The sequence below is a fragment of the Pleurodeles waltl genome, chromosome 9, assembly GCF_031143425.1.
Source record: "Pleurodeles waltl isolate 20211129_DDA chromosome 9, aPleWal1.hap1.20221129, whole genome shotgun sequence".
In the NCBI taxonomy this organism is placed as follows: domain Eukaryota; kingdom Metazoa; phylum Chordata; class Amphibia; order Caudata; family Salamandridae; genus Pleurodeles; species Pleurodeles waltl.
Genome location: NC_090448.1, coordinates 883,438,059 through 883,459,569, shown reverse-complemented (window position 1 = coordinate 883,459,569; position 21,511 = coordinate 883,438,059). Strand labels below are relative to the sequence as shown.

General features: G+C 42.1%; 1 protein-coding gene across 2 annotated transcripts in view; it reads right to left on the bottom strand.

The window, feature by feature from the left end:
- Positions 1–21,511, bottom strand: part of SLC24A4 (solute carrier family 24 member 4) — a 551,017-nt gene that overhangs the window by 196,006 nt on the left and 333,500 nt on the right. For both annotated transcript variants that reach the window (XM_069208207.1, XM_069208208.1), the window contains exon 5: positions 863–947. In XM_069208207.1, coding sequence (XP_069064308.1) covers positions 863–947 — 85 coding nt within the window. The remainder of the gene's footprint in view (positions 1–862; positions 948–21,511) is intronic.

The following is a 21,511-nucleotide window of genomic DNA, read 5'->3' as shown; positions in this document are numbered from 1 at the left end:
GAGGGCGATGTGTCGGTTTGCTAGGTCTTGGAATGAGAATGTGATGGCATGCTGGAGACGGAGGAGAGAGATCGGGAGAGAGGAGTGGAAAGAAGGGTCCCCAGCTCTGCGCTGCTGAAGTTTTTATCTCTGGAAATAAAACTACTTATATTCATCTTCGGTGGCTTGGAGTTTGGTCCATTATAGCCCTCAACAAATCACATAATGCTCTGTTTCAATATTCTCAGACACTAATTCTAAACCTAAACACGGCTCTTGTGCAAAAAAGGGGACATTTTGCAGCTGCAATAGAATGCGTATATTATTTATATAACTGCTAATTAACACGTCCTTGGGTGAAAAATTATGAGATTTGTCAAACTTTAAGCAGCAGTCATTAGTCAGGAAGGATGTGTGCCAGGATTAATAATGGGGGCTTGTTTAGGGAGGACAACACATTTTTTCTTTTTTTAATATAGAGAATCTCTCAGAGGCATCTTTTGATAGCTCATAGTCTAGCTGTGAACTTTTTAAAGTTCTCGGCCACACCATAACACAAGGGATTTCTATCTGACTAATCCGATATTGTTGTAGGATATTATTTGGAAAGCGAGCGCTAGGATGAACAATAGCACTAGGTAGGCCTGCCCTAGAAAATATCGGCTTTTCCAAGGAAATTTCCTGTTAGCCTGAAATGAAATCAATATGTTGGTCAGACATACCCCTGTCCATTTCTTGGGCGTTTCAAAGGTTTTACTGCAGCACCAAATAGGCAAAGATTTGTAATTTTTGGGACACTGATACCTTAACAGAACTGTATGGACCATTCTTTGCCATGCTCAGGAATCTTAATTAACAGTAGGATAAGCAATTTGTGACTTACCGATAACTGAGGCAAACAGCTCTGGTGTGGAACTTCCAGCTGCCATGAACGTGGCCCCCGCCACATCCTCACTCAGATGCAGTTTCTGTAAAATAGGTGTTGGTCACTTTTGTTGGGATAATACACATATGAGCTCTCAATGTCAGTATGAGAAACTTGAACACTGGTGCCTGAATGACAGGGAAACAATACTCAGGGTAAGTGCAATATATGAAAACTGTACTTGTGGTTCAAGACACAGGCCCACATTCAGTGTTAGTGTGGAACATGGCAACAGTACTCTCTGCTCCTGGTGCGAGACTTAGAAAAGCAGTGTTAGTGTAACACATGGTATAAGGTTAATACCATAATAGTGCAAGACTTCGACTGGTATTTAGGACATTGTAATCCATGAAAATATTATTCTGCAACATAAAATTCAAGTACTCTGCACAAGTTCAATGCACTGAAACAACACTATTCATGGAAACAATACTCCATTTTGCTTCAAGTCATGAAAACACTAATCTGTATTCACTTAAGACATGGAAACAATACTCAGTATATTTGAAAAATGTGCAGACTACTCGCAGTTTAGAGTATATAAAGAGACAGAAAAGACCTCATTGCAGGTGCATCACATGAAAAGAGCAATAACTGTTGGTGGATGCAATGAAAGCAGTGATCACTATAGAGACAATGTATGAAAATAGTATTCAGGGCTGATGCAAGGCAAGAAAACAATACTCACTAGAGAGACAAATGAAAAAGTACATGGTAATTTCAAATATATGAGATCCCTCCTTTTTGTATATAGAATCCACTGAATTTGGTATTAAATATTTAGTCTAACTATAGAAACTTAGGGCCAGGTGTAGCAAGCATTTTGCATGGTGCAAACTGCAAAAATCGCAGTTTGCACCATGCAAAATGCCGTTTGCGATGCTCATTCACAATTTGCGAGTCAGTACTGACTCGTAAATTGTGAGTGCGACTCGCAAATAGGAAGGGATGTCCCCTTCCTATTTGCGACTCGCATCGCTATGCTAAATTGCTTTGTGACCGCGAAGGCGGTCACAAAGCAAATCGCAGTTACCACCAGTGTCACACTGGTGGTAACCCATTCGCATGGGACCCCTTCCCCTTTGTGAATGTTGCCAAAAAGGGTTTTTCAGAGCAGGCAGTGGTCCAATGGACCACTGCCTACTCTGAAAAACCGAAACCAAATGGTTTTGTTATTTTTTTTATTTTGCAACTCGTTTTCCTTTAAGGAAAACGGGCTGCAAAATAAAAAAAACTGCATTATTTAAAAAACAGTCACAGACATGGAGGTCTGCTGACTTCAGCAGGCCACCATCCCTGTGAGTGCAGGGACTCGCTATGGGGTCACAAAATGCGACTCACCCCATAGCGACTCGCAGTCGGTGTCTGACAGACCGTACTGCATCCGATTCGCAAAATCAGAAAATGCTACATCTGGCCCTAAGACTCACAGTTGACAATAATTATATAGTTTTGCCCGCACTAGGACTGTCCTGGGAAATGGGCTGGCATTTCCCCACCTAGGAATTGAAGATTCTGTAGGTATCAGTAACTCTGGGAACAGAGAAAATTCAGCTCAGAGTTAGACCCTGAGAGCTCACTTTGAAATCAGGAATTACCAAGCAAATGGGACATTCTGTATATGGCATCTGGGGGTTTCCAGCTCATCGCTATTCTGTGCTTGGCAAGAAGCAGTGCCAGGTCAGTGAGTCGACTGGAGTACTTTGATTTGCCCAAATGTGGAAATAATTCTCAAAGACAAACATCTGCGGATAGAGCAAGAAAGCTCCCTATTGTTCCAGTAATGATTCAAAGTGCTACATTCTATTAGGTGGCAATTATCGGCCAACCCAAACCACATGATTCTATTTTGCTTCTCAATGTGTGGCACCAGAGTCAGCAGTCTAACCCTGAGCCATATATACTTTGTATACTGCGTGATGAATAGTATATTTGGTGTAAGTAACTGACTTTGGTCCATTTGAATCTATTATTTTTAATGCTGTGGTCACGTAGGTTAATGTCCTACACTATTCAACATCATCTTTGTCCCTCTCCAAGGTCATGGTCTAAGGCTGACAATTGTTTTGTGTTGTTACTCAATAGTTCAATGTACGGTATTGTAATGTGCCCCTTCGCCACCCAATGTCAGCAATCCATGTATGTCTCTGCTGGTGTCCTACTCCATTTCCCCCTCATTCCAAGCTTGTTCTACTGCCATTATCAATTCCCCATATGCCAGGAAGTGGCTCAGTGGGGTCTCACAATTCTCCATCACTTCATTAAAAATGTTCAAAGCAGGCTAAGTATTTCAGCTACCTTTTCAACGGCACCTTCTCCAACAACTTTTGTCAAAGTTCATTGGCAACTCTGTTATCCAAATTAGCCCCTCTAATGGCCATTTGGGTAGTGGCAGTGGAGGGGAATAGACCTTGTGGTTATTCAGACATTTCAGATATTCGATCCAGCAGAACGTAGCTGTCGGTACTAGTTTCAGATTGTGATATCTGGCGTTTTGTTGTAGAAACAATGGCCCCAGAGTGTATTTGGAGGAGGTCGGATATGTCACTGGCATTCAGGAGTTATCAGCCCATTTTTTCCATGTTATATTTGTGATATAATGAGTATAATTCAAAATCAGGCACTGCTGAGACATTGTGCAGGAGATCTGTGTACGAGTATTCTGCATCTACGTTTTCCTCAAATTAAGTGTGATGGTATGGAATCACAAATTGTTGAATCAGAATTGTTGGAATTTGAAAGGTATGATGACAAATAAATATAGTAGATAACGAAACATTATTATTTTTGGTAGGGACACTGTGCCCATCACTGACAGCAGTAGGTTGTTTAGTTTAAAATGATATAATCCAGTCTTCAACCCTATTTCAATAAAGCAATGCCTTTCAAAATCAAAACAAGTATGCTAGCCAGCATTTTGGCCTTTTTGATATTGGTGACATCAAACACCAGTGGAAATGCACTCATTTTATTGGGGCTGCAGACTTTGTGGATACAGACTTGAAAGTCCAATACACTTCATTTTTTGCTGCATAAGATAGTGCAAATATGCATTTAGCCAGAGGTTTATTAAAGTGCTTGAAATGCTTGATGCAAAAAGGTCAGTGGTTATACCTGAATATAATGGGGCTATTCAAAAGAGTAAACATACATGTGCGGAAAACTACATGTGTAAGTTTAGTCTTAGACTTCTGAGCAACTTTACCGCATGAGGCTATTCTCCATTTACAAGTGTAAAGATATTTAAAAATGTAGACGTAAATGCCCAGAACACCTGAATTGAGGAGGTGGAACCTAATTTCACATGTAAAGTTACAAAGTGTAACTTTTCATGTGTATGGGAGGTTTCCCCTCTCCTGGGCAAAGCTCTTGCTATGATGAAGTAGAGGAAAAAGTTTATAAAATATTTTAGGATAAATATTAAGGTAATTTAATTCAAACTATGTATTTTAAATACTTAGGACAGAATAAAAGATGGTAAAGCCTTATTAACTTAATTTTTAATTAAATATTTTTATTATTTTTAAATTATTAAAGTAAAATGATTTTTCTAGAGCTTCAATAAAAACAATTCCACTTAAAGTATAAATGTTACATTTATTATGTAGCAAAAAGTATTAAACATTATGTACATAATTCATTTGAATTAATTTATGTACTAACACATTAATGTTACATTGAATTTGAAATTTAAAAAAATATGAATAAATTGAAAATAAACCTAATAAGCTTGTTTTGTTTATGTTTTTATTGAGTTACTAAGGGCTTTTATTTTAAGGTCCTGTCACCATTATGTTTTATTGGAGGGTGTTTCAGTACCTGTGGTTGGTCTTGCGTGGTTCTGGACTTGCTCAAACTCTGAGCTGTAGTACATTTACAACTATTTTGGATCCTTTGTGGCCATAGTAGCAAAAGAAATGTAGTTTGTGAATAGGAATGAGCTTAGGCTTTTGTGGGTTGATGCATGTCCCTTCCTTCCCTGCCAACCCTCCCTTAACCCCACCTTAGTCCTCCCTTAATTCTCTCCTTTAGTAGAGTTTATTCCCTATTTTCCAGCCACTCTTATCTGTCCCTACCACATTTACCACTAAACGTATACGTGCATGTGCAGGGATCTCTGCAGACGGGGTGGAAATCTATGCACATAAAAGATGGAAAAGGCAGAGGTGTTGAATTCGACATAAAGGATTTTGAATAGCATTTTGTAAAACTTCTGTAGTCCTACATAATGTACTACAAAATGCTGTTTGTAAATAGGCCTCAATGTATTCTAATGACCAGTTTCGATGAGAAGTTGTACATTTCAGATCAATTATCAAAATATCTTTTATTCATTTCATTTTACATTATGAATGAAAATTGTAATAGGTTTTAGCAACCAAACTAAAAAAATGCATCTCTCTTTCTCTTAATATGGTTCCTTATCTAATCCCTCATAGTTTTGGAGCCCAATACAGTCTCAAGAACACCCATTTACAGGACATTTTGACAGGGTACGAACAGGGCCAAAATAATTATTTTCTATGCTTCCCTTTACTTCGTAAACTCTTACCACTCTTCCATTAGCCATATATTGACATATATCTCTACACATCCAATTCAATAATCACACTTGTTAATTCTGGTTTATATGGGGTACTGCTTTTGAGTTTATTTTTCACTGGTTATTAGTCACCAATAAAACTTGGGGGATCGCAAGTACTCATAAACAAACAGTGTTCAATGTGCTAGGCATCCTTTCTTGTCTCTATTCAAACTTCTGAGCCCATTACTTGGCTGGCCTCAATGGATATAAACTTATTTTTGAATACATGCTCTTTCAAAATACTTGACCAACTAAAATTGGACACTTTATAGGCTCACTTTTGTGACAGATTACAATGAGCCAACTGAAGATTTGTGATTGATTAACAGCTACATGAATTGAGTGTCTTCAGTGTTAGGTAAGTTGCAACTAAGTCCAATGACCTCTTTAACATATGTAATATTTGTTATTTTCTTATGTCTACAAGTGCATGATGAGACTTCACATGTATAATAGATTGTGAAGATATGTTCATATATGTTCTGCATATTTTTTGAAGAAGTATTAAAGGATCTTTTATTCACTTATTTGGATCTTACAGTTCGCACAGTGTAATAATGGTGGTGTAATAATGGTGGTTCAAAGGAAGTATGTAATGTTTGCATAGTAATTACAGACCGGCAGGAGACAATTAGGTCCAGGCCACATACAAATACTTATTTGATTGATCCGCAGTTAAGAATATTTGCTTTACAAAACAATTCTGGAGGGCAACACAAAATTAGTGCTGTTTATCATTGTAAGCAGTGGAATATTTTCTCTGTGTTGGTTTTAGCCATAGCACTGGCACCAGGCACTGTGAACAGGGGTATTGGTGCTAAATTGTGGCTAAACAAAGGATATTACTGTTCAGTGAAAATATTAACCACAAGATGTGTGACTGTTGGTGTGAAACATAGGAACGGCGCTCAGTGTTGGTACAAAACAAGCAAATAGTGCTAGGTATGGGAGTGCACACAAAACCAGTGTTCATGCAGAGGGATTAAGGTATGTATTGATGTTAGGCATGTGATTAGATATTAGTATGGGTATGAACTACGTAATTGGTGCCAATGTGTAGGAAAGTACCATCTTGCCTGGCGTGTTACCCCCATATTTCACTGTATATATGTTGTTTTAGTCTATGTGTCACTGGGACCCTGCCAGGCAGGGCCCCAGTGCTCATGAGTATGTGCCCTGTATGTGTTCCCTGTGTGATGCCTGTCTCACTGAGGCTCTGCTAACCAGAACCTCAGTGGTTATGCTCTCTCTGCTTTCCAAATTTGTCACTAACAGGCTAGTGACTAAATTTACCAATTCACATTGACATACTGGTACACCCATATAATTCCCTTGTATATGGTACTGAGGTACCCAGGGTATTGGGGTTCCAGGAGATCCCTATGGGCTGCAGCATTTCTTTTGCCACCCACAGGGAGCTCTGATAATTCTTACACAGGCCTGCCAGTGCAACCTGCGTGAAATAACGTCCACGTTATTTCACAGCCATTTACCACTGCACTTAAGTAACTTATAAGTCACCTATATGTCTAACCTTCACCTGGTGAAGGTTGGGTGCAAAGTTACTTAGTGTGTGGGCACCCTGGCACTAGCCAAGGTGCCCCCACATCGTCACAATGGTAACTCCGAACATGGCCATGTAACATGTCTAAGATCATGGAATTGTCACCCCAATACAATTCTGGTATTGGGGGGACAATTCCATGATCCCCCGGGTCTCTAGCACAGAACCCGGGTACTGCCAAACTGCCTCTCCGGGGTCTCCACTGCAGCTGCTGCTGCTGCCAACACCTCAGACAGGTTTCTGCCCTCCTGGGGACCAGGCAGCCCTGGCGCAGGAAGGCAGAACAAAGGATTTCCTCTGAGAGAGGGTGTTACACCCTCTCCCTTTGGAAATAGGTGTGAAGGGCTGGGGAGGAGTAGCCTCCCCCAGCCTCTGGAAATGCTTTGATGGGCACAGATGGTGCCAATCTCTGCAAAAGCCAGTCGACACCAGTTCAGGGATCCCCGAGCCCTGCTCTAGCGCAAAACTGGACAAGGAAAAGGGGAGTGACCACTCCCCTGACCAGTACCTCCCAGGTGAGGTGCCCAGAGCTCCTCCAGTGTGTCCCAGACCTCTGCCATCTTGGAAACTGAGGTGTTCAGGGCACACTGGACTGCTCTGAGTGGCCAGTGCCAGCAGGTGACGTCAGAGGCTCCTTCTGATAGGCTCTTACCTCTCTTGGTAGCCAATCCTCCTTCCTTGGTAGCCAAACCTCCTTTTCTGGCTATTTAGGGTCTCTGCTTTGGGGAATTCTTTAGATAACGAATGCAAGAGCTCACCAGAGTTCCTCTGCATCTCCCTCTTCACCTTCTACCGAAGGATCGACCGCTGACTGCTCCAGGACGCCTGCAAAACCGCAACAAAGTAGCAAGATGACTACCAGCAACATTGTAGTGCCTAATCCTGCCAGCTTTCTCGACTGTTTCCAGGTGGTGCATGCTCTGGGGGTAGCCTGCCTTCACCCTGCACCAGAAGCTCCGAAGAAAGCTCCTGTGGGTCGACGGAATCTTCCCCCTGCTAACGCAGGCACCAAAAGACTGCAACACTGGTCCTCTAGGTCCCCTTCATCCTGACGAGCGTGGTCCCTGGAACATAGCAACTCTGTCCAAGTGACTCCCACAGTCCAGTGACTCTTCAGTCCAAGTTTGGTGGCCTCCCCACGCTAGACTGCAAAGCTGTGTACCGCGTGATTTGAAGCTGCTCCTGTGCACTCTTCCAGGATTTCCTTCATGCACAGCCTAGCTTGGGTCCCCAGCACTCCGTCCTGCAGGGCACAACCTTCTGAGTTGTCCTCCGGCGTCGTGGGACTCCCTTTTGTAACTTCACATGGACTCCGGTTCACTCTTCTTCCAAGTGCCTGTTGGGGTACTTCTGTGGGTGCTGCCTGCTTCTGTGAGGGCTCTCTGAGTTGCTGAGTACCCCCTCTGTCTCCTCCTCCAAAAGGCAATATCCTGGTCCTTCCTGGTCCTCAGCAGCACCCAAAAATCTCTACCGCGACCCTTGCAGCTAGCAAGGCTTGTTTGTGGTCTTTCTGCGTGGGAACACCTCTGCAAGCTTCATCGCGACGTGGGACATCCGTCTTCCAAAGGAGAAGTTCCTAGTCCTCTTCTTTCTTGCAGAACACCAAGCATCTTCCAACCAGTGGCAGCTTCCTTGCACCTTCAGCTGGCATTTCCTGGGCTCCTGCCCACTCTTGACACTGTCGCGACTATTGGACTTGGTACCCTTGTCTTACAGGTACTCAGGTCTGGAAATCCATTGTCAGTGCACTGCTGGTGTTTGTTCTTCCTGCAGAATCCCCCTATCACGACTTCTGTGCTCTCTGGGGGTAGTAGGTGCACTTTACTCCTACTTTTCAGGGTCTTGGGGTGGGGTATTTATCTAACCCTCACTGTTTTCTTACAGTCCCAGCAACCCTCTACAAGCTCACATAGGTCTGGGGTCCATTTGTGGTTCACATTCCACTTTTGGAGTATATGGTTTGTGTTGCCCCTATACCCATGTGTTCCTATTGCAACCTATTGTGATTCTACACTGTTTGCATTACTTTTCTTGCTAATACTTACCTAATTTTGGTTTGTGTACATTTAACTTGTGTATATATATATATTACCTTCTTACTGAGGGTACTCACTGAGATACTTTTGGCATATTGTCATAAAAATAAAGTACCTTTATTTTGAGTAACTCTGTGTATTGTGTTTTCTTATGATATTGTGCATATGATATAAGTGGTATAGTAGGAGCTTTACATGTCTCCTAGTTCAGCCTAAGCTGCTTTGCCATAGCTATCTTCTATCAGTCTAAGCTGCTAGAAACACCTCTTCTACACTAATAAGGGATAACTGGACCTGGCACAAGGTGTAAGAACCTCTGGTACCCACTACAAGCCAGGCCAGCCTCCTACACAATGTAAGCACTTCTAAACTGTTAGTGTCGGAATAAACAATGGAATTACCGATGGGTATTGATGTAAACAAATTAATCAATGTTCAACGATGGTGAGACATGCAACTTGTTTGTGTAAAACAGTGATGTGAGCAATGTTTTGTTTTCTAAAGAACATCATTAATACTCAATACTGGTTTCAATCATGGCATTATTTCAGTATTGATGTTGTGATTTGTAAAAACTGATTGAGGTAATCAGGTTGTGCTCAATGGTAGAGTTTAAAATGTAACATAGGAATTTGTTTTCATGTAATTGTTTGCAACTTGTTTGTTTAACAATAGGATTAGATGGCAGTCAAGGTTCACACTCAGTGGTATTTCGAACAACAGAATTAGAATTCAGTATTGGTATAAATCACAATCTTAGTGGTAACACGTTAAAAAGTGTGCAATTTGTATGAACTGATGGGGAAACCTGATTATTCACTATTGGTGTAAAGCATGGAATGAGTGCTCAGAGATGGTCTTAACAAGAGGTATAGTGGCCAGTTTTAATGTGAACCAGTAAAAAAGTAAAGAGAGGTACCATAAATATTGATAACAGTGTGTAGTGTAGGCATTAAGCGTGGGAAATGGTGTCAGCAATAGAACTGGGGTTAAGTGGCTCCTTTGTCCATTGGTGAGCGCTCAGTATCTGTCACGTTATGTTACTGGCACTTGTATAGTCACAATCTCCAAGCACTATGGCATGGGTACTCACATACATTTCCCTGAGGGCCACAACATACTGTCTGTGGCATGCCTGAGGTCTGCACCGATACCAGCAGGCCGAGGGTCGGGGTATTAAAGGTGGGCATAGGGGGGCACGAAGCAGATATATGGTGTCACACAGACCGTGAGAAAAAAAGAGATACTCATCTGGTGGCTGAATTTCACTTTGAGTATCTCTGCACTAGGGCAACAAAGCACTTTCAGTAGTATAGGTGTCAGCACTGAGGTTAATGGCCAGTATTCCATTAACTACATGAATAATATCTGTGGTTGGTGAGGAGCATGACATTGGTGCAGTGTTGCAGTAAACAATTGTAATAGTGATCAGCGTTTCTTTTCTTAGTTGTAGGAATTGGCAATGAGCATGCTACATTTTGACCTTGGCATAAGAGTCTGAGGAGCAAAAATGCGACATATAATAGTGAAAAGAATTGTAATAGGAAAGGAAACGAATTGGAATAATAAAGGTAATTTTCCTAAAAATTGGTCTTCACGACTAAAATACTCAGACAAAACATTTTAATGTGATTTATTCAACTCTTTTTCATTTTGTGCCTCTGTATTAATTTCCTGGTTGTTTTTGGAGCTGCCATTAAACATTACACCTGATACGACCATTGTCCATGGACGTTCTGACAAGCTTATATTTTCAGAATGAACAGTGGTGTAGATTTTCAATTATACACTCATTATGAAATGGAACTAAGTTTGGTCAGGCAAGGCAGCTAAAGGTCAAAATCAGAGAAATGATTTGGATTTGTTTCTAGAACCTGCTTTGTAACATTCCGCACTCGGTGCCTTTTCTCTAGTTTTGTGTTTCCAGATGATTTCTATCTATTACTCTTGAAATTCTATTCTGTTGTAAGAACTAATATCCCTCATTCTCTTACGGCAAATCATTTCACTATACCCACTACCCATCATCGCTTTTTACCTCTTCTGGCTCACTCAACATATTCAAGTAAGGAAGAAAACATTGCCTAGTGCTATAGTGTTGGATCAGCATCAGGTCACCAGATACACGATGTCAGAAAAGACCAAAAAATCTTCATATGATCAGGCGACGGTGAATAGGACAATGGAGGCTCGAAAAGTGCAGGACATATGCTTACAGGGCAGTTTAGTACTCTACACAAGTGCATATAGGGTTGGCCACAGTGAAGAGCCTCTCCAGACAGTGCTAGAGGCCTTCTTTGTTTATCCTGTGGGCTGGATCCTTTGGAGCCCGGTTTTTGAAAGCATAGGGATGCTGGTGGCACCTGTGCTACTTTCTCCAGCGCCCCTGGCTAATTGCAGCATTCACAGGGGGTGATTTAGGGGAGACAGAGGAAAGAGAGAGATGAAAGACAAAAGGAGAGAAAGAGAGATAAAAGAGAAGGAAAGGAGCAGGGCTGGATTGAACATTTTTCCCAGGGCTGCTTTTCATTCACCGTCGAGGCCTGTATCGACGTAGGCGGCGTAGTATAAAGACCTCGATGTATGGGGAAGGAGAGGGGGACGTTTAAGAGGTTTGGGGTTCAAAAACTGATTTTATGTGGAGAAGGATCGTATCGCCTTACGTACAGCAAGGCACCAGTTGACACAACTGTTATTGAAATGTGATGGTAATGGAAAGGTCAATAAAATCTGGAACCTAGACTTGAGTCAGAACCAGGCTTCAGGCTCGAGCCTCGCTCGAGCTTTCTGTGGCTCGCCCATCTCAAGTGTCTGGCTCAGATTGTGTATGTGAGTGGGTTAGGAGCTGCTTATCAGGGTAAAGGGCTTTGCCACCGCAGCACTGCCTGCCTAGAGAATAAAGAGAGAATGTCTCAAACAGCTCTCACAACCCATCACTTTCTGAGGCCACCAACCCCCACTACGTGTAGAGTGCAATATACAGAAGATGAATAACAATTATTTGATGTGTTCTTTTGCAATCACGAGCTAGAAGACTGAGATGGAGGGGTATGAGTGGGTTCTTGGATAATGCAATTCCAGCTGCCGTATATGACACCACCGCAAGAAGGGTGACAGTTTTGTTTTTAAAGTATGGGTTTCAAATATTTGCTAGAAACCAGTAAGGAGGATTTAGTTTACATTTGGAAGTTTATATCCTGCAATGTAAAGATTTGCAAAATATGGATATTGTACTTGCAAGTTAGCAGTTGGAGCTTTTATTATTAAATATGTATTTTTTATTTTTTAAGCTGTTAACAAAAGCATATTATTCTTACAAGAGTGTTGTTTTAAATGCCCTGTTTGGATTGACCTTAGAATCCAGAGAGAAGGCAAAAAAGAATACTAATGTGCTTTGTTTGTACTTTGGCATGGTTTGCTGAGGGAATAAATAAATTAAAACTAATTGAAGTGAACGGTGTACTTTACTTAACTATGTAGTGTGTTAAAGCTACAGAAGGGACTAAATGACTGGTGAGAATGAAATCAAATAGAGGGATCATACATTCTCTGAATTATGGTATCCTGAACTTGCAGCTTTTTGGTTACAGAAAGGTCACAAGACTATTTACTACAAAGCACTAACATAAAAGGGTACATTATGGTATTGAGTTTACATGCTGATCCCAACAGTGCATTTTCAGGTTATTTTATAGCCTCTAAATTGCACCTCGTACCATGTAGGGGTGTGGACTGCGTTACAGGTCATATTAAACACTTATTCTTGTTACCTCTTTAAGGTCAATCTTTACAGCATCTCACTGAAGCCACTTTTAAGTTTTTCAAGGTGTGAAATGTGCCACGGAGGCATGTTCGCACATCACTTATCGCGCACATTCTTGTATTTCAGACTTACATTATTCTGTATCTCCATATCTTTCTAAACTTGTGAGAATGAAATTGAGATGCTTGCAGAAAGAAGTGTCAAATATTTAGATTTTCTGGCACTCAATGCTGAGACCAAAACACACAACGTTTATACAGATACAGAAAAGAACCCTGAGGTTTGCGAAAAACAGTCACATTAACTATTCTCAGACACCTGCTCAAAAAGCAGGCCTAAGGGCGAGAAGAGTGGGGAAATGATAAATAAAACAGGGCTTTACGGTTGTGAAAAAAAAGAAAAGGAAAAAGCTGAAGATTATTCATATATCTCCAGGGTTCTGAAATAAATTCTTATGCCGTGCCTGTCAGAGGACAAGATGCATGGCTTTCTCAGGGCTCCTAAATAATTCTAGAGACTTTCCAATACAAAGCTGTATCCCCTGCATGTACCTGCTCACAGTTTATTGATCCCCTGTCCGCGCTAGAAACCAAAGGCGTCTGTCTGAATTTATGTTGCTTCCAGAGCAATTTGCTTTTTCAAAGCACAAAGGGACACTGGCAGGGTGAAAAATCATACAGAGGCCTACTCACAAATGCATTTTAGAGTGCTTAAAATAATACTGCTTTATTAATCTTATGCATACGCTTCCATTCCTTGGTGAAAAGGCCCCTAAACATCTAAAATGGATATTATTTGGGGGATATGCACATTTAATTAATATGAATAGACAGGGCCATGTCCTCTTTGCACATTTATTATAAGAGAGTTGGATTTATTAAGGCCAGTTAATTTGTGGTAAAATAGTTTATTTGCTTTAAGCGCCTACTGCACACCTCCTAAATACTGTCTAGATGTCCCCACGCCCCTCCCCCAACTTGCTCTTAGTCCTTTGTCACATCCCTTTTCCCTACTATTTTAACTCCCCTACAACTCTCCCTTCTCTTCCCTTCCCATTCTCTCCTCATCTCTTATTTTTTTTCAATAGTTTAGCGATTAAGTTGCGAGTTTCCGCCAATGTGCATTTTATAACTACCAGTTTATGCTTACTCAGGGACTCCTCATATCAACTCCATACTTCACCTTTTCAACCCCGCATAACTATACATGTTTTTTATTGTTATTCTCAAATTTCTAATGAAAGGTGCTCCGAATTAATTTAAAAGCGCCCTCTGCACAAAACTGCATACAACCAAGTGAGCTTTGACTCATCGGAGAAGACTCTCACTATTGTGAGGTTGATAAAATGAGTATTGGCAATAGCTGCTCAAAACTTTGGAAAGCGCCTAAAACTTTGCTGGCAGCATTGTTTGCTATACAGGAAGAACTTCTCCTCATCTTCAAGTACCCCATTTGTGGCACTCATTCTCCCTATCAAGTGAAACAATACGTTTTTTAATAGAAGCTAAGCAAGAATTGCGGGTGGGGTTGAATGTTCCGAAGGGTTTGACCTTTGCCTGTAGTATATGCTAAATTTGCCGATCCTTTCTGCTAAGTCATGGGGTGGCAGAGCAGGGGGTGGGCTCCCCCGTGGGGTCACATCAGGTTTCCTCGGCCGCTGCAATAGTTGTGGGCATTCTAGACTCTTCTAACACTTCTAGTAATCTTAGGGAGTCTGCTGGAATCACAACTGCTGGATCATCTTCTGTTTCAGCTTCTGGGGCCTCATCCTCCGGCGGGGTTGGCCCAGCTCTGGGAGTGAAGTCTCTGTTCTATAAGGTTAAACAGTTAAAACAGGTGTGGGTGCCCCGGAATACATACAGCAAGCTACCCTTCTGGCAACTTCACCTAAATCTGCCTCTGTTTCAAGACTTGATCCATCGCAAGTTTCTTTTGTCGGCCCTCAGGCCGCAATTTCTCAGGCATCAGTGCCCGCTGCTATGGGGTGTGACCAGCAGGAAGTGCAGTTGCAAGTTTTCTCTGACAAACAGTAACAATGCAAATGGATGATAAAATTATGCTTAATATGATACTTGATGAGATTAGAGAACTTAAGGCATCACAGACAATAGAAGTAGCAGCTCTGTGAGCTGGGCTTGCTAAAATTAAGTAGACGATGACCCAGCTTCCGGTGAGGCTTAAGGAGGAAGAGGCCAAAGTATCGCAATTGGAAGATCAAGTCTCATCGACCCAAAAACAAGGTACCCAGCTAAGAAACACAACTTTGCTCCTGAGGCCAAGCAAGGGGAGCTTGAAAACCATTCTAGATGTTCTAATCTGCGCCTTGTGGAGGTCCCAGAGGGTTGTGATGGCCAGCAAGTTCTTCAATGGGTAGACTCTTTCATTAGATCTCAGGTTCTTCCAGAATGCCCCGGTGACTTATCAATAACAAGGGACTCATTATGTTCCAGCCCTACGTCCTCCCAGCTTGAAATTTCCACTTACTATATGATGAACTTTATGGACTGTCAATTTAAAGAAAAGGTGCTGGCAGAGGCGATCAAGCAACAACAATTTTCCACTCCAGAAAATCTCCAGAGTCGCATGTTTTCCAATATGACTGCTTCAGCTGCTTGTTGGAGAAAATATTTTGTGAAATGTTGCCTTTATTAAAAGCTCAGGGCTTACAAGCACCAATGGTTCAACAATCTAAATTGTCGTTTTTGGCCAGGGAACAATTTCATCTTTTTATCAGCATCATGGAGGCTCAGCAGCTTCTGCATGAGAGCTCTAATTTGCCCAATGTGGAATAAAAGGGGGCAATTAGATGGTTTGGTGTTAGCTAGTGTCCTGGGCTATGGTACGATTGCCGGGTAATTACGTTTCAACTTGGTTGTCCTGCTGGGATGTACAGGTCTGCTTGCAAAGGGATATTTTAAGCACAATTCCACAATTGTTCAGTTTCTTAAGGCACGTGGGGGGGGCACGGTTGCCACCGGGTGCAAAGTCATGGCACCCAGTATAACCTTTTGCACTGCAGGACAGGTACGGTGGGCAATGCTTCTCCTGCTTGGGGAAGGGATTTTATATTTAGATGTTAATTGTTTTTTCACTTGAGTTGTGTCTGGGTGGAGGGGAGACTGACTGGGTTGGAGCTTGGTAGTGGGGAGCATGTTTAGTTAAAAGGAGCAGAATGTCTGATTGCATAATTTTTGGAATACATTATGGAAACATTTCTCCATCCACAGTGACAATGAGTAGAATCATGTCTGATTGTCTATGTTTTAGTTACAGCTTGGCGGGAATGCCTTTATTAAGGAAGGGAATATTGCTGTGATGGGGTTTGAAGCAAAATGCATTTCGTGCAATGTGAATGGCATTTAAAAAAAGTGCAAGTATAGGGAGCTTATTAGATGGATAACTTCTCTTTCTCCGGAAGTATTATTTCTGCAGGAGACCTATGTTAAAAATAACTACCCTGAACAATTAATTCCGAAGTATTATTCAAAAGGCTATTTTTCTTCTGTTGGTCTGGTAGTTAGAGGGGTAGATGTCTACTTGGGTGGAGTGGTGGACTGGCAGGTCTCTCAAGTGACAAGGGACTCCCAAGAGAGGTGGATCTGGCTGGAAGCTAACATGAATAGAAATCATTTGAATCTCGTCAATTAATGTGCCCCAGTGGAGGACGACCTTGAGCCAGTAAGGCAGATTTATGATATTGCTTTAGGGGTGGCTGGCCCTATAGTGCTAGGGGTGATTTTAACTTCATCCAGGATCTGGCGAGAGATGCTTCTACTAAGACAAAAAAACTGAAGCCTCAGACGAAAAAGGTGTTAGATGCCCTGAAACAAGAGGCACTACTGCTCGACCACTCGATTCAAACCACTCACGTCCTGCAAAACTAGGTCAACTACTGTTATCTGCTCTATTACACCCCAATAACATTATTCTATTGAATTTATCAGGCATATGTCTACAAAACATAGCGCATTTCTTATTTCAATACTGCTCATTTAACAAGCTGATTATAAACCTCGAGAAAACTAAGATGGTTGTTTTTGAGAACAGGGTTATCCGGAAGAAGACCTGATATTGTGGAGGAAATCCTCTGGGCAGAAGTGGGAGCTATACGTACCTAGCTATCTGCTTGCAAGAAGGCTGGTCCCATCGCTTGCACCTGAACACACTGAAAGTGAGGGGGGAATCTCAAATCACAAGGCTACAGACCCTGCTACTAAACTACAAAGCCACTCTTGACAGCCTCTGGTAACGGCTGTACAGGGGACCCAAAGCAACCCTGGCAATTTTGTCAGACCAGCCCCCACATGGCGATAGTGTTAAATTTTGTATCTTTTCAAAAACATCAGTTCAGTGCAAGTGTGAATTACTAGCTGGCACCGTGGGGCTGGAAACAAGAGCGAGTGGATTATGCTGGATTGCTGCTTTTGTTACTGGGGGAAAGTACTGCAGCACCACCACCGCAAATCCACCCTCAATAACATAACAGGCCCCCACCATTCCAGCCCAGTTCGGCCAGTCTGGTCAGTACAACCCTGTCTGGTAACAGCAAGTTTCTGCCTTCATTGACATACGGCTTGGAAATGTTCCCAGGGAAATTCTCAGTTTCTTGAATAAAGCCCAGAGCACATCCACTGTCTCATTTTCTGCTTGCCACAAAGCTCCTCACCGGTGCAGGTTAGACTGCAATTCGGCCTTCGAGAACAAGAACTCACACAGATTTGGGATTCTGCCATCAATTGATGATTTACCAAAATGGCACACACCAAAGGAGAACAAAGCCTGCAGGTTATGTGACAGCTCACATTAAGACTTTTTGCACATATTATGTATTTGTCCAGTCCTGCTGCTGTGGATTAGAAATTACCTTCGAAATATCTTTAATTTAAATGGCATCAGAACCTGCTGACTTGCAGTATTGATCTGCATGAAAGGGCTCTCGCCACTAACTATGGCGTGTTTCGCCAAATGTCTCTTAAAAGCGGACCAGCTATAAAAACAGAATAATGCTGAACTTGAGGGAAACAAATTGTCTGAGGCTTAAGAATAATTTCTTTTTGAAATGCTCTACCTATGGGCAAAACCTCTGCTCTGAAACTATTTAACAAAGTCGTACTCTTTTGTCCACTCGGGGGGTTCAAGGAGGAATACTTCTGCCATGAAACTGCTCTGAAACCATCCAATAAAGTTGTACTGCTTTTTAGGTCGAACCTAGACAGCGTGCATGCACTGTCTGCAAGACCTGTTGTATGGAGTATAGGACTTTGCTCCCGCCTGCCGCTGCATGCCGTTTACAATAGGTGAAAGGCCGTGTTTGCTCTGATTTTGCTGTCTCTTAACTGGTTTGGAAGCCGTTATGTCACTTCCTGTACTTGGTCAAGGAGCACCGGCCAAGTACAGTTTAATTAAGTCTGGAATGTTTTCTGCTGTTTGGGCGGACTATTTTTCATTGTCTCCTGCCTCTCATGTTTGTCAACAAGCACTCATGTTCATGTGTGCGGTTTGTTTTCCGCGTTTGCCCTTAACTTGGTCCTTACTTTACACGATCAGTAATCAGAAGTGGTTGTGTCATGCATGTGTTTTGTACAATTTTATGTTGCTTTACATAGCATGAAATTGACCCAGGAATGAATTACTCAACAGCCGCTCTCCCGGCACAGCAGGAGAGCCAATGCTGCAATATTCACTGCATTTGGGAAAACTCACCCCATAATGCTTCACAGGCATTCCTTTTACAACACATTTTTGGCCATAAGTCAGCCTGTGGGGTCTTGTGTTTTAAGGGTCTTGTTTGTAATAATATTCTGATAGTCTTGCTTGATATGTAAATGTGTAATATACTATATTGTCCAAGAGCTGCAGGATAATAATTGCCCAAGGCACTACTAGCTCAGTTGGCTCAGGAACATCTAGCCACAACTAGAGGTATTGCACCTTCTACTAATTGCACTAATTCAGTTTATTTCTCATAAAGGTTTGATGTATGCACGGAAACTCAGCCATAATGCTTTGCTGGCATTCCTTTTGCAACACCTTTTGGGACATAGCTCAGCCTGTGGTGGTCCTAGGGCAATGGGACCACCAGCAAAACATTCAGGGCAATGTGCTCTTTCTGTCCAATCCATCTTGTGGGGCACACTAGGGTAGAGGGGGACCAAAAATCATAACCTCTTCCACCAGTGAGTGTTTATTCAAATTCTCTTAAAGCTGGATCTTTTTTTTCTTTTTTAAGAGGCTTTAAAGTACTTTGTGTTATAAGGTCCTTGTTTGTAAAAATATTCGGACAGCCTTAATCAACCTGCAATGTGTCATACACTAGGTTTTCCAAGGGCTGAAGGATGTTAATTGCCCCAAAGCACTACTAACTCAGTAGGCTCCAGAGGGATATCTACCAGTGGTATTGCACCTTCTGCTAATGAGCAAACACAGTTTATTTCTGATAGTGCTTTTGGCTCCACAGGGACATCTAGCCACGGCCAGTAGTACTGCACCTTCTGCTGTTGACTCTACAGGGACATCTAGCCATAATCAGTGATACCGCACCTTCTGTTGTTGACTCTACAGGAACATCTAGCCACAACCAGTGGTACTGCACTTTCTGCTGTTGACCCTACCGGGACATCTAGCAATGACCTGCGGCACTGCACCATTGTCCCACTGGCCCCACAATTAAACAATATTTATAAGGCCTGCTAGGCCTGAAAAAATATAGTACACAATGCCCTCAAGGAGCTGATTACGTGGTTATACTGCAATATTCTTTATCATTCTTCTTTATGTGCTTATGCCATCCAGGGGCTGAATATATGTTTACATAAGCATGTTTCTTCCAAATGCTATTTTTACTGTGGGTCTCTGTAAGGGCTGTTCAGGCTATTACAGTCTAATGCCAAGTGTATAAAGGAATGCACAAACACAGTTTATTTCTGATAAAGGTTTAATGTGCTCTATGGTTAAATATTTTTAAGGTTCAAATGCGAGGTTGTCATTATTATTTACAACGCCAACAGCTCTAACTCTTGCTAAGGCGAGACCTATTGCATTACTTATGCTTGTCGTCCACTTGGTGGTCCAAGTGAACAAGGCTCCTGAAGGAACTGTCCTGCAAAATTTGCACAAACTAATTTCTCCCGTTCATATTTTTAATATAGCTTTAGCTGCCATGATTTTTTAGAAGAATTTTTCTATAGAAAATATTACTGCTTTATTAATTTGAATTGTTGAAACATACTTTAACAGGGAATATTGCACATCCTCATGCAATCTGTGTAAGGTTTGGTGTTTTGAAAACAGTTGTTGAAACACATTTTAATTTTCTGCTACACAAAAACATCCTTGTAGATGGTATCATTTTTAAATCTTGACTATTTAATTTCCAACTAGGGCTCTCAGATGTCTCAAAAAACCCATGAAATGCTAATGCCCTTTGCTTTTTTTGCTATAATTGTAATGGTTTTAATTAAAAGTGCAAATAATATTGTCAATTCAATTCAACCATCAGGCATTAATCAAGTAGCATATCCAAAATTGAAAACTTAACCCGGAAACAGAGTCAGCATTGAAAAGTTACCCCAGAGAAGTCCAACATTGAGAAATCAACCTAGAAATGTATCCACTGAATCAAACACTCAGACACTAACCAAGAAAAGTGTCCAACATTGTGACAGAACTCTAGAGACATTCCAAACACTGTCACACTAAACCAAGAGGGGCACCCAACACTGAAATACTAAACCACACATATATGCCACATAAAAAGTCTAACACAGCAATACATCCAAAATTGAGAAACTACCCAAGTGATGTACCCTATACTGACACACCAAACCCAGAAACAAATACAGCAAAGAGGCACTAACCAACAGACGTATTTAACATAGAAACTGTATCATTACAAATTATCCAATATTGAGAACGCAGTGACGTACTCAGCAGTGACACACTAAACCCAGAAGGATATACCAACAACAAAACACTAATCTGCAGATGTTTCTAACACAGAAACTCTTAACACACTGATATAGGCCCTCATTATGAGTCTGGCGGTCTTGAGACTCCCAGACTCATGGTGGTGATCGGACCGCCGCGGTCGTGGTGGTCCGACGCCACATTACGACCGTGGTGGACGGGCCACGGTCGAAACACTGACACAGTTTTGCAGTCCCGGAGGTTGTAATCCGCCAGGGCAGCACTGCTGCTCTCCGGATTACGAGTCCCCATACGGACAGCCTTTTCATGGTGGTTCCAACACCATGGAAAGTCTGGCGAAACAGGAGTGTCGGGGGCCCCCTGGGGGCCCCTGCACTGACCATGCACTTGACATGGGCAGTGCAGGGGCCTCCGTGCACAGTCCTGTCGCGCATTCCAATGCCCGAATTATGGGCAGTGGAATGCATGACGGGGGCCGCTGCACCCGCCGCACCACCACATTGCTGCCTGCTCGATTATGAGCCAATTGCAATGTTAAGGCCCTGTTCACCGCAGGGCCGGTGGGTGGAAACACTGTTTACACTCACCGACCCTGCGGTGAACTCCAAATAGTGCCAGTGGTGTTTGGACCGCTCAGGTGGTCTCTCGGCAGTTTGAGTTTGGCAGGGGGCTTCCCCGCCCCAAACTCATAATGAGGGCCATTCTCTCGGCGGTTTGAGTTTGGTGGGTGGTT